This window comes from Cygnus olor, chromosome 3, assembly GCF_009769625.2.
Source record: "Cygnus olor isolate bCygOlo1 chromosome 3, bCygOlo1.pri.v2, whole genome shotgun sequence".
NCBI classification, from domain to species: domain Eukaryota; kingdom Metazoa; phylum Chordata; class Aves; order Anseriformes; family Anatidae; genus Cygnus; species Cygnus olor.
The window spans coordinates 76,632,185-76,646,815 of record NC_049171.1 but is presented as its reverse complement, the minus strand read 5'-3'; the positions used below and the strand labels follow the sequence as shown (position 1 = coordinate 76,646,815).

The 14,631-nt window shown below is 34.2% G+C and overlaps 1 protein-coding gene across 1 annotated transcript in view; it reads left to right on the top strand.

Annotated features, from left to right (window-relative positions):
* WDR27 (WD repeat domain 27) overlaps positions 1 to 14,631 on the top strand; it is a 130,362-nt gene that overhangs the window by 31,753 nt on the left and 83,978 nt on the right. Inside the window, 2 exon segments of the mRNA XM_040552584.1 lie at positions 4,732 to 4,829; positions 5,173 to 5,294. Of these exon segments, the coding sequence (XP_040408518.1) occupies positions 4,732 to 4,829; positions 5,173 to 5,294 (220 nt within the window).

The following is a 14,631-nucleotide window of genomic DNA, read 5'->3' as shown; positions in this document are numbered from 1 at the left end:
TTGTCAAAATCCTTAATGGAGGGAGTTGCTGTGGCTTTTACTTGTATGGTTTTAGATGCAAAAGACTGATCTGAACTACCTTTAAGCTAGCTAGTTCAGATGCTAGAAGGAGAATGTGGTGTAGACGTAGCACCCATCCATGCAGTTTTGCAAGGACTTGGGCACTGATCTTCCTCTGTGTTTCTCAAATTACTTTGTTAGAAGTGTGTAATATCCTGATATAAAGCTGTTAATGTGTGTAGGATTGTGCTTATACCAACACTTTTGTTATTGCCGTGCTCTCAGTATTCCTTGATGGATTAACACTAACTCAAAAATATGCAATTAGACTCACTGGGATATTAGTAATGCCAAAAGAGCAAACATAACTGTAGACATTACAACAAATCCACAAACTAGTCTGAGGCCTGATTATATGTATCTATTAAAAAAAAAAAAAAAAAAGTACTGAAGGTTGATTTGCTTTGACACTTTCTTGTGGCTTCCCTCCAGTTCGTTTCCCAGCATTTCATTTATGAAATGCTGTGTCATTCCTTTTGTTTCTCACAACTTTTTAATTCTGCCTTCTGAGTCAAGTTTGGAAGAATGCTTGAATGGAGCTGAATCAAGGAAAAGCTAGATCTAACTCCCAAAGCGTGCTTTATACCTTTAATTAGGAGAGCATGGCAATGCCATCTGGCTAACCAATTAACTGTTACTGTATTTCAGATATGAAGACAATACAATGATAAATCAGTGTTTCTCTGTGCAGAGCTTTCAAAGAACTGCCCATAAGTATTAATTAGCTAAGCACCACAACAACTTAGTTAAAAGGTTAAATATTGGTTCAGTTTTAAAACTGGAATTAAGAAGTGGAAATAAAAAAAAAAGTTCTTTATAAATGTCATACAGGATATTTACTGCAGCTCTGGGAATAGAATACAGATATCTTTACTTCTACAACTATGATTAATCTCAAAATTATTCACCATCTAAACAAGTTTATTTATGTTCTCCAAAATTACTGTTGAATTTCCACTGTCATCAGCAGTTGTGTATGCTGATATAAAGAAGGGTAAATTATTCTGTTTAATTTTTTTGAAGTTCTTAATTACCTTTAATTTGCACAAGAATTTGAGCAGAACAAAACATCTGTGAGGTTATCATCTTGTTTTTATAGTTAGTTTCATGTGCTACTTTAAAGATAAGAATAAGCAATTTAAAATTAAGTTAAAATGAAGGAAACTGCATTCCAGTAAACGAAACATTGCATTTTAAAGCCATTGTATAATGTCTACTATGATGAAATGTGAAGCTACTAGCTAGCACTTTTTATAGATGGGTGAAGAAAAGGCCATGGTAAGTGGATTTAAAATTTAGCATGCTATTGATAATTGGAAGAGTGTTAATTTCAGGTACTTCTGTTAAATTAATAATTAACAAGATCACTATATTCATGCAAACAACTTTAAACCACTTTAGACTTCTTAATAAAATGGACAGTGTAGACCAAATTCAGCAGTATGATAATATGAATGTTCTAAGCTTGGTTCCTTTGAGCTTTAGCCATTAGTTCAAAGAGCTTAAACACTCTTTGATCTTGTCAGAAAAGGAGGGAACCAGACAAGACGTACACATCATAAGATGACTTCTCACAACATTCTCAAAACAACAATCTATAAATGCTTTAAATTTTCCTGTTTATATCCTTTCTTAGATATAAGATTCATTATAAGCAGTCAGTGAATAACATCTATCCTCTTCTGTAGTATGAAACTATTTTTCAGTTAGGATGAATTCTAATCATTCCAGAAGATGGAGTATTTCTTTTCCTTTTCACGTAACTGATCTTTTTTTTTTTTTTAATGGAACTCAATTCTGTGTATGGAAATGTAGAATTGAACTGGTGTGCAAAGATTATTTTTTAAACGCATGATAAAATGTTTTTAATAGATTTACACCTTTTAATCTCATGGTATCTGTGGTCTGGTCCTTAGTTTTGACTTTGTGCAGATGTTTTCCTTAAAACTTTAAATATTGGATCTTCATTAAGCTTTTTTTTTTATTATTATTAACTAATTTATTTATTATTAAACTTAGTTGCTTATTCATCTTGCATTTTTAGCATATATTAACATACTTGGCAAGTTTTTGTGTGTCATGAAAATGTTACTTTATCTGGGTCTCCTGAAAAACGCCTTCAGCAAAAGACTTACAGCCTGCTGGAAAGCAGACACCTGTCTCTGCAGTCATCGCAGGAGCATTGCATTTTTTGTATCTTAGAATCCAGATTTATATTTTGTTTCTGAAGATATACCATTCTCCTGAAAATTACCATACAGTAAATGTATTCCCCAAAAATGAATACATACCCATAGTATGGAGGACATGAACTTAGAAATTAATCACTAAAGCTGTTACCAGGTTGTAATAATTGAAGGCATTAAAGTGGAACAGAATTGTAATTTTGATTGTTTCAAAACTGTTATTTTATTTGGATATCTAGTATATAAGATTGTCAGGTGAGATTATGTGCTTTCAATAGAATTGGAGACTTGGAAAAAAACATAGTGAGAAGATACTTTGCAGCCATTTTTGGCCCTCATCATAAGCTTTCTGTTGGCTTGAGATTGTGGTGTAATTTAGACAATTTTAGGGCCTGTTTATGTTACAATAACTTTTTCAGTAGTCATGTGATCTGGAATTTTGCCTATACACACTCCGCACTCTTGGTCTTCATTTGTGCAGTATTTTATAAGGCTTTTCTTAGTGTTTTCTAGTATCTAAAAACAACTTCACAATTGGCTTTGACAGTGCAATCCTATTGGAAGTCTAGCAACAAGGAAATTAGCTTTGCTAATGATGGGCCATCAAATTTATCTATGAAAACTCTCCAGACATGAAGTGGAATTCTTAACCTTGTATGAATTTTATTTTCATTATTCACTTTTGGTGGGTAAAAAATGAAAATAAAAATAATTGTTCATTATAAAGATTTCTTACTTTTTTATTATATTTTCTTTCTACCTATACTATAAGGCTCGTTATATGCACAGAAATCACGTCCTGATGATTCTCTGCAGCTAAAAGCACAGTTACTTTATGAAATGCATCTTCTTACTGATAAGCTGTAATATCTTTCAACAGTCTAAAAAGCTTTTCTTTTGTGTACTCCACACAACTTTATCTTGTTAAGTATTGCAATACCTTCTGACCTTTACTGGGTTAATTCCTCTGAAAAATTTCTCAACAAGCCCGTTGTAAGATACATTGCAATCTTTTGTATAACACAGGCAGTTATTTTAACTGGAAACATAGATTGTTGAAACTTAAGCAAAAATGCACATACATTTTTATTCTCAAATTCTATTCTTACATATTACAAGTTGCATTTAAGCTTTTGTATTGTCTGAATTATGTAATACCTTTCTTCCACAAGCTGATTACTTACCTTCTGTGTTGGATCTTAATTCTTAGCTTATGGAGGTGCTTTTAACCTCTAAGAGACAAGAACTAATGTACAGTGTCCAACTCAGTGTGTCCACAATGTCTGGCTTAATTTCAGTTGACTTGCACTTTGAATTGAGTGTGTATGCTAAATGTGTCAAATGAATTGCATCGAAAAAATATAAGATCTTAAATATAATATATATATATATATTTTTTTTTTTTTCTGCTAATGGGTGCTCTTGTTCTATTTTTTTCCCATGTTACTCATGTTACTTTTGTTCATTTTTGACCTAACTTGTATTTCCATGTATTTACTGAATTGGTTGAAGATTTACTTTCTAGATGAAATGGTATCTGGGAAACACCCAATGACGTGGGCTATCTATTTAGTAGACTGCACTGTAAAAGAGAGATGCTTCAGCTAACTCAAAACAATTGATCTTGCGTTTAGGAGTAATTTAACTGTTTCAGTAAGTTTCTTCCAGGATGGTAAATTAACCCAGAGGAAGCTTCATACTGCCTTCATTAGACTGTTCCTCTTATGTCAGTCAGGTGTCTAAAGTTAGCTTGGTTATCTTTACTCCAAAATGGCGATAAATCAGTTGTCCCTAGGTCTAGAGCAGCTTATTTTTGTAGCTTAATTGGATAAAATGCCTCTGTAAACCACAAAAAAAAAAATCTTGGATTAAGTTGTAGACCACTGTGGTTTAGCTTATGCCTTACCATTGTTGCTGCAGTAGCTCTGATGTCTACCTGGAAAAGCTCAGCAGACTGTCATTTGAGAACGGCAAAAGTATTAATCTTTTTTTTAATGACTGGATCCTGCTAGTAAACATATTGCTTTTGCCAAATGATCGTAGTTTTCCAAACTTTGTGCTGGTGGAAAGAAACAGTAATTATTCCTGTAAGTGTGCTACCCATGGACATTTATATTAGATAGATACACTAAAATGGAAGTATAGTACTTACAGTTTCATTAGAATTATTTTAATGCATAGAAGTGTCTGCATTTAGAATACAATATGGAAAATTTGATTTCTTGTGATGTGTTGACACTGCCTGGCGTTTCATATTGATCGAAGATCTGTCTTACATGTACGGATGTCATGTTTCTTTTCATCTGAAAAAGTTTTGTTACCGAATTTAATAGAATTCAGCAACAAGTAAAAAGATCTGTGGCTTTAATTTTAATAATAAAATTAAGCATTTTGGTTTGTTTTGTGATTCCAATGGGATTTTACTGGTGGCCACATATCATAACTTATTTCATTAACACTAGCATTCATTTGATGTTTTTTTCAGATACAAACAGAGAATTTTTTAAAAATTGATCCAGAAATTTCCCATGGCTTCAACAATGGAGATTACCAGCCTTTCAGCAGTAAATGATTTCTACTCTTGTATCCTTTTTAACAAATTATTATTTTCATTAAAAAAAAAAAAACAAAAAAACAAACCTTTGGATTTAATGATGTGGAAAGAATTTAAGTTAGAGTAATCAGCATTTGATTTTTTTTTACTACTCTTTTTCTATTAGTGTAGAAATACCACATTTTTTGTGATATTGAAGTTAAGCCTTTGACTTAATTTTTTTTAGGACAAAGATTTTTGATTTTTGCATGTAGAGCACTAAATAAAACAGAACATTTATCTGTTTATATATATATATATATATATTTGGTCTCTCTCTATATGCTTTTATTCCTTAAGATCAGTTTAACTTTAACACACAAAACTTTGCAGATATTGTGCTTACAGCTGGCAGCAACCGAGCATTGGAAGTTTTTGACCTCAATGAAGGCCGAAGCAAAGCAGTGATTCCAGAAGTTCATACTAGATCAGTCCATCAGATCTGCCAAAACAAGGTTTATATATTACTGCATATTGATAGTACTACAAGGACCTAATTCTGTGTGATAAAGGCATGTCTGCAGACAAGATCTCATTCATTCTCTTGTGGAAAGCAGGCAGCAGTAGGAATGACTGAACAATCCTGCTAGCAGGGCAGTGTATCCTACTTACCCTTTGCCTTACTTGGGCCAGACTGTAATACTGCAGTTCAGTAGGAACCATTAATTGTAAATATTTAAAATGTTTGTAATCTGCTAGTCATTTTTATAGCTGTTAATGCTTCCCATATTTTTGACCTGCAGTTTTAACATGCTGTTTAGAAAATAGAAGGCTTTTCCACACTGATTTGTTGAAGTGTTAATGTAGATGTTATTTAACATTCATACTGGATTTTGATATCTCAAAATATTTCATGACAAAGAGGAAACCAATTTAACACTCAGTTCTTGCATGGGGAAATAAAGGGAGTTGTAAAATTCTAATGAGTCTTATAACCTATTCTAGTCTCCTATTGTGTTCTTTTTACAAAGGGCCAAAATTGTCATATAGTGTTCTGAGTGTATTTCTTACAATAGTGGCTACATATTCCTCCAATATTCTGCTCCTGACATGGGAACAAGAGGTTGATCATTTGTGTATTTACTGATATCATCATTGTTATTACAATTAAAAGAAAAAAAAACAACCAATCAAACAACAACAACAACAAAAAAAAACCAAAAAGCTACAGCAACAAAAACAAATCAATCAAAAAACACCTCAACAACCAAACTTTTTTATAACAGCAAAAGGCTATTTTCAGAGTAAATTCCTATTGCCCAAAGTTGTTCTCCTGCAGTGCTTATAACTGCACTGTGTATAAACACGGTTTCTTACAAGTAGAGGTAGCTATAAGCTTCTTGGATGTGCAAACTGAACAAGAAGGTGAGATAAAGGGCCTTGTGCAGTTTCTTGACCCAAAAGATTATGTGAGAAAGGAATAAATTGGACGTGATAGGAGTATGGATTTTAATCACTCTATTATCTAACTAAGTTTATTGTTCATATAAGGAAGCTGTCAATCTTGCTTTTTCTGCCATGAAAATTATTTTCTTCCATTTCAGAGTTTGTTGTGTAAAGTAGCCATAAAACAGCCTTAAGCCAAGCAATGTTTATTTATCTATCTATCTATCTATCTATCTATCTATTTTTTATTTAGAACAGGGCTTTTAGAAAGAAAACAATCTGCACGTGTTGATATATTATGTGAAATTTCTTCTACTGTGATGGAAACCTGGGCAATTTTTTACATTTTGAATAAAAGTTTTGATTTTAGTTGTATACTTGAACATTTATGTCCCTTGAAAAAGGGTCCATAAACTGTGCCATAGTTTCTTTCCATGTTACTTGAATCTAACACTTGAAATAAAAGTCAGTCCTGTAGGTTTAGCAAGAGATTGAAATCAAGTCTTGTGAGCAAATAGCAATATCATAATGCTATAATAATTTCTAGTGTGGGCTTACGTACTTGAAGAGTAGATGATCTTGAACAGTTTCTCTCCTTTCAGCCTGGTTTTCAGTCACTTTGATGTTGAGTTAATATATCATGCCCAGGTATGGCATGATGGAAATACACTGTTGCATCCTGAAGATTTACAGGTAAAAATCATAAGGGAGAAATCATGAATTCATAGCCCTTAGGAAATGCCATCAGAAGGTAAACCAGTACAAGGTGCTGGGAACTGAAGAGAACCATATTTTTCAGATATTGGCTTGGATTTGCCATTCCTCAATCAGAGTTTTCTTGTTTATGCTTTTAGTACTTGAAACAAAATTACAAAATGGACAGAATGTACAACTTAGTCTCTATGTAAATGAATGATAGGTTCCTCTTGCTAATTTGTTGAATCTCATGGGAGAATTTAGGTTTGTCATCTTATACGTCTTATGTAACCATTCTATAAAGTTGAATCCAAAGTCATCTGTTTCATTCAGAAATTGAAAGAAAAATTGCTCAGTATTACAACGGAGTGGATGGCTTTAAAACACTCATCTTTGGGAATGTTTGGAAATCTTATATTCCTGTACATTCCTGCTGGAATGCCTACTGTGTTAGGTTTGGTTGAGTATGGCTCTTCATTCCTATTTGGAAAGCCCTTGCTTCTGTGGGTTTAAAACAGTTCCTTATTACTACTTTTTATAACTTTGTGGGTTTTCCTGAGAGATGTGATCTGGTAAAACACTTAAAATTGTGCTAACTATTTCAGTACTATTTGTTACACATACAGGCTTTAAGTTTTGGCTTTTCTTTTTGCTTGGTCAGCTGAGTGGCTTCAGGTTATTTAATCAAGAAAAACTTTAAGGCTGTGGACAAGTATTCGCTTGAGAGAAAACCTAGAGACATGTGGTATAGCAAAGAAAATTGACCATTTGAGGGAAAATTATAGATCAAGGTTCTCAATTATTTTTTCAGTTATATAAAATTAATACTTTAGATAGGTCTGTAGGAAAATTATATCATCAGCTCTTTTGTTACATTAGTATAATTTAAACTGTTAGAGTAAATATAACTTGGAACATTTGCATTAAGAGAATATGCTGAAATACTTTATAGCATACACATAGAATTCTGCATATTTTTGTAATTCTATATCCTGTTTAAAGTGCAAAATACATTGGAGTCTAAGGATGTGACTACCTTAGCTACTGGGGAGGGGTGGTGAAGTAGAAGCAAATCTGTGGAATGAAATAGTTGGTTTTAAGGAACCAATGCCCACACCATAAAATTTATGGAGGCTTTCCTGTAGGTTTCATGCTCACTATTGATTGCAATGCATTATGTATATTCTTGAAGTGCGTTTTCTGTTTTGACTTCATGCAAAAACAAATGAGTTCCCATGTTCCAACATTGCTTTTGGATGCAACCTGAACAGCATTAAGTGGGGGAGATCAGGAGTTTGTTTTTAATAAATAATAATAATAAAGATAAAATATATTTAGAAGGTCTTTATAAAATACTAATGAAGATCTGATTCAATTAAATGTGGGAGAAACCTGTCTGCAAGTTATCTGTTGCATATATGGGGGATTCTAGCAACATACATGACCAGCATGAGATTCAGTTATTGCTGGTTTTGAACAGCAGCAGCTGTAAACAAGTACATATAACTTGCAGCGTAATTACTTTAAGTAGTTCTTTTTGTCATTTCTGGAGATTATTTGCAAGAAATGACAAGGCATGAGATTTATCTCAGCCTTCAGGGTACTTGATTAAGCTTATTTTATCCCTTGGAATATGTTTTTCACTGTAGATATTGTTTGATGTATGGTAGAACAACATGCAGAGTCTTCTTCCTGAACAATTTAGGAGAAAATTACAAATATCTATATATCTGTGTGATTTATATATATATATATATATATATAATTATATATAAACATAAAATATTCGGCTGCGCTGATGGTTATAAAGTATATCTCTTAGAAGATGATGGAGTGCTAATTTTTACTTGATGGAACCCATTTTAACCAATGTCTGTGAATCTTGTAATCTTGTTTCCCTTTAGAATTTTATTACTCTGAATATGGAAATATATTTAGAAGATAAGTGGGAATGAAAATTAAATAAAATTTTCATGTTACTTGTACATGCATATAACCTGCTGCTGAATCAGTATTTCTGTAAAAATACTCCTGGATTATGTGCGTGACACAACAGAAATTTAGAATGTGTTATAGGCAAATGTTCAAAACAACATTGAACTATTTAAATGTCAACTAAATCTAAGAATCTATGGCCTTACTCTTCTGTCTAATTTGGAAAATATCCCTGTCTGGCCTACCAAACAAAGTTAATGTAAAAGTCATCTTTCCCTCAAGAATTAGGAAATTATTTTAAGTTTAATTGTGTGTAGCACATCCTGTGTTGCAGAGGCAGTTATTAGTACAGTAAGGTCTTGCTTTATTAATGATATCCTGAAGATGACGTACTACCCTACTGAATCATTACTTGCCACAGCATAGATAAAGAAAGCTGTAGCCTAGCTACGGCTTTAGGTAGCTTTGTCTTTAGCTTTAGGAATGTATTGAATCATCCTGACTATAATTATTGTAAAATCAGACCATACCCTTGCATGAGATAGAGGCTGCCAATTTTATTACAGCTGATGAAAACTTACCACTTATCTGAAACATGAACTGTGCAAAGTAATCTCTGTTCTTGCTAACATTCTGTGTAATATTGCACATCAACCTGGAGTACATGCTAATACAGTGTGGAGAGAGAGAGAGAGAATAAATACATGGAACGTTTCCTATTTAGTCTAGGAAATTGCTGCAGTTGTCCTTTCTCTTTTTAGGTGAGGTGTGTGTGTGGTGGTGGTTCTGCCCGTTCCTACTGGCTCATCGTTCCTGGAGATGAAAGCAGTAGCAGCAACAAGATAGGACTTCCAACTAGTCTTTTGTTATTGTTCTCCATTTCACACTGACAACCGCTATGATGGTTGTGCTGGCTCAAGCTTCCTGACAGTTTGCCCCAGGTCTGGAATAACTTAGGTCTGAAGCCTGCTCCTCTCATCGTATGTCACTTGGCCAGCTTACATCTCCAAGCCTATTTCACCTGTAGAAGCTATGCTGTATCTCTCTATATCATTCCAGGAGCTCCACTTATGTAGCTACGTCTTCACATTTCCAGCTCCTACAGCCTCTTTCCTTTTTCCTCTTTCTCATGTACATAATTCCCTCTTCCTAGTGTAAACCTGTTTTTTCTTTTTTTCTTTTCTGTTCTGGTCATCCACAACCATGTAGTTTATTGTTCTTTCCAGAGCTCCTCCTGCCCTGATTATGTCTTTCCTTCTCAAGTCCTTCAACCTCAGAGTCTTGCAAGGGTCCAGATGTGACAGATGCAAGGACTGGAAGAAAGTAGCCTTGGGGAGGTAATGGCCATGAGGAGGAATTGAAGAGAGCAGTATCACTAAAGCTCACTCCCAGAAGGTTGGGATTTCTCCTTCAGTATGAAAAATAAACATCTTTAAATGCAGTAGCAGTTATGAAGTCTTGTCAGTTTAAACTCTGCTTTTAATGTAGAGGATTACTTCAGAAATGAAAAATTCAATAGTATAATGCTGAAGAAAATTATAAAAATTACATGGATGCTGGGGAACAAATAGTTATTATTGAGTGCCAGAGCAGAGAGAGGTGTAAGAAAGAAATCTTGGCTGGTAAATCTTTAGAAACAACTGTGTTGGTAAGAAGCTGGGTAAGAAGCTACCCTGAGTTGCTACATGTTTATAGTGAGATGAAGAATAATGAATGCAGTGAAAATGTATTTGTACGCTAGCATTGTGTATACTGCTGTACTTATTTTTTCCTTTATCTTTCTTTAACTGTAGGAATAGCTGCATGTCTTAATACCATGCTGTTTGTTTAATTTGAAAACCTTAAATTGCAACAGTGGTTGAAAGTAATGTGTTGTGTGTGTGTGTGTGTATATATATATACACATATTGTGTATGTGTATATATGCCCACACATACATAAACTTATTCTCACTATACCTATCCATCTGTCATATAGAATAGAATTCTATCCATTGAATAGAAGTGTTTTCTTCAGGTCTTTCCTTATATTCTACAGAACAGTATTTTTGTTGTGAATTTGTGTAATTTCATCAACATTACACAAAGGAAACCAGGGCAAGAATGTATCAAGCATCTCTTGAATGGAACATGGGTATTCCAAAGCTTACAAAAAGGTCATTTTAGAGCTATACTTGTGAGGCTGTGCCAAATTTAAAATATTGGTTGAAGAAAAACACTAGAAGAGAAAGCTGTAAACTGTACAAAATCATAAGACTAAAACTCACGTAAGGAAGAAGTTTTTCTGCATAGCATGCTTACTAGCAGGTTTTTGTTTATATTTGTACTGCTTGTGCCAAACCACTTCCCAGTTGTCACCAAGTTTAGATTAGTAGAGTTATTTAGGATTTGATTATATACAGAACCCTTAGGACTAGATCCAAAATAGTGCAACTTAGGTACTGAAGTCTGGGAGAGGAAACCACAAAAGACATGTCTAGCTCTTGCAGCTTGAGGTATGATTCAAGTTTACACAATTAAATTACTTGCAGAACTTTAGGCGTTGTACTGCTTGCTTTGAAGTTCTATGATCTTGATTTAATTGAGCATATTAATGCTTATTAAAAATCTCATCGTATTCTTGTTTCCTTAACAAAGACTCTTGGCACCAAATTGTCCTCAATTGTTCAAGGACATGCCATATGTTGATGATAGAAAGCTCATCTGTCTTTGTATGCAGGTTCTTCTAGCAGTAATGAAATGAATTGAGTATCCTTTCTAAAGGATTTTAAGCCTGTGTCATAAATATCACCTTCCAAACCCACCAGAACTCCAATTTGAGTATTACATTCTTTATGACCTTCTTTTGCACCACTTGCACTTTTGTTCTGTGTTCACTTAACACTATTCCACGATTGCAACGTTATCATCTTGTCACGTCCTTATTACTAGCTGACTGAGAGAGACACAATATTTGCATGCATGCCTGTTCTGAATGACTCGTGTTGGCTGGCTAATGGTTTTCAAAACAAAGTCACTTAATGGCTGTTCTGGTTTGAATTTTTGTATGCTAATTACTCATTTACACATCTTGTGGAAATATATTTATCACTAGACTTTTATTTCTCTGTCAGATTGGATTTAAACAGTGGAGCAGGTTAAAAATTTCTGGGTAGAAATCAGCAAGACTGTACAGCTACTCAATTTCCTAATGAAATGATGTTTATGCTAATTACACAGTCTTCGGAGATGTGGTGATGATATTGCTGTAGATTCATGAAATAGCTTAGTTTTCAGATCGTTTCCTCAGGAAATGGCAGGTGGAGGTTCACTGCTCTCCTCAGCCTGAGGATACTGATGGAAATCATCCAATTATCACTGAAGTGAACCTTCACTCTTCCCTTAACCTATGTCATGGCACACAGGGCAGGCTTCAGAGAGAGAGAGAGAGAGAGAGAGAGAGAGGGAGCAAGAGAAATCGTGGTGTAGCACGGAGGAAACAACATCCACCTAGGACGGGGGTGTTCTGTTTTCCTGACCCTACTCTCAAAACTGCTTATGACACTTTTTTTTAGTGCAGGTTGTTACTAGACCCTACTGGTGCCATTAAGCTCCCTTTGAAGCAATGAGCAAATGTTGCTATTCTGGCTGTAGTAATTTCACCACACTTTGACAAATAGTCATTAGAGGTCTTATACCAATCCTGACAAGGTGAACGTCCTAAGCTGATAATAATGTATTTGCATTGCCTTAACTTCTTGTTTTTCAAATAGTGATTTACAACTTAATTTTGTTTTGATGCATAAGATCACCTAAAGAAAATTGATTACTGATGATTACCAAATTATTACTTGACTTTGCATGGTTCCTGTTGGAGCCATGAATGTTTTGCTTTGCATACTAATGTTTAAGTCATGTAGTAAAATAAATTGACTGAAATATCAAAGTTGTGTTTCTGTTTCTCAGTTTGGAAACCACTGAGATACAAAAATGGGTGTCAATTTGAGATCAGACTATGCAGATTCAGAACTTTAGTGTTAACAACACAGTTGTACTGCTGCAAAATATACTTTTTGAACAGGAGTCCATTATCACCAATTGCAAATATTTTGAGGGTATTGTGTTCTACCAGGAAGCACAGAGGTTACATTCATTTTCAGAGAAACAGCAAGGCTTTTGGTTTTCTCTCCAGGACCTTTTGTTTCAAAATTCATTGGTCTATTCACTAGGAAATGTGTATGATGTAAAATGTAATAGGAAACTCAGAAATTATATAGTATTTGAACAGTCAGCTACTTTTTTCCTAGCTGTGGTGACAAACCTGTCTGAAGGTATGCATTTGCCTGGAAGGTGTGGAGTACTTTCTGAGACAACTATTGATTGATGCCTTTAGCATAAGCCGGCCAGACTGTTTGGATGATATTCATGGTATATATATGTAATCAGTGAATGAGATAGGGATTCTATTGAACTGTGTCCTTTTAGGGGAAGCAACAAATATGGACTGCAGAGTGTGTTAGCATATCCTACTACTTTGTATTTTAGAATAGATTCTCATAAATTAACAGACTATAAAAACATGAAGGGATAAATAACATTCAGCTTGCTATCCCAACTAGTATACTTTTTACAGCAATATTCAGTAGCAATTGTAATTTGAAGCTACAAGTATGGCTTTAGATTGGAAAAGTGTTACTGACAAAACGTCAGGGCAAGGATGGAATAAAGGATTTATATTAATATTTGATCACATGTATTACTGTTCATGCTTCATAAAGTAAAGGAGTGTTGCTGGAGGTAAATATGCACTTGTCTAGGGAGTGTTTTTTATTAGACTCTGTGATGACTGCTGACTGAAGAAAGAGATAGTGAATAATATCCAAAGCACATAAAATAAGGGTGCTCTGTAACTTAATGAACACCATCCTTTGGGAAAATATTGTCTTTTTCTTTTGTAATTGTTCTTTTTACAGAATACATATACAGAGCTAATGTGAGAATGTGTAGGCTTTGTCTTTGTTAGAAAATCAGTGGCACAGTGTAGTTTATTTCATCTGTTAGAACAGGCTGTGGTAATCCTTAGTTTAGGAAGTGAAAGCTCCTATAGTCTTTTTAGTTCTGAGTGCCCCACTTTGTCTTGCCATTTGGGGAAATTTCTTGACAAAGTACTGGAGCACATTCCACCCATACGCCAGTTTTCGTAAGGAATAGAAGATTCCTGGCAGTCGAGAACTGATTGCGGGAAATGGCCTTGAGGTTTCTGTGATGTATTCAGCCAAATCAAGAATGTGAATGGTGGGGAAAGGAAAGGAGGAGTTCAAACTCTTTATATTTAGTTCCCTGGAGAAAGAAGTTTGTAGCCAGTAAAAAGGTCAAGGTTTGCCAATGTGGATGTTAAAAAATCAGAGGTTTAAAGATAGCCCAGATTTAATTATTTAAAGGTATGAAGCCAAAACTGGTCCTGGTATGAATGAGTGCAATTACTACTGAAGTCAGTGGAAAGTGTGCCCACTTATGCCAGGGATAAACATGGCTTATAGTTAAATGTTGGACTACTTTGGCTGTATAATGTAGTTAGACTTTGTAAAGATAGTTGATTCCTTAAGGTTTTCTATTTTTACCTCTTTTCAGATTCTAAATGTTATTTTCATCTATGTGAGGAACAAGAAAAGTAACTTTAAACTAGAATTTGCTGAAAATATTCCCTGCTGGTATTATATATTCATTTTCTGCTTTAATGTGAACAAATTTTAATTGATCATTCATTCTATGAAAGCTACAGTCCTCTAATTAATCA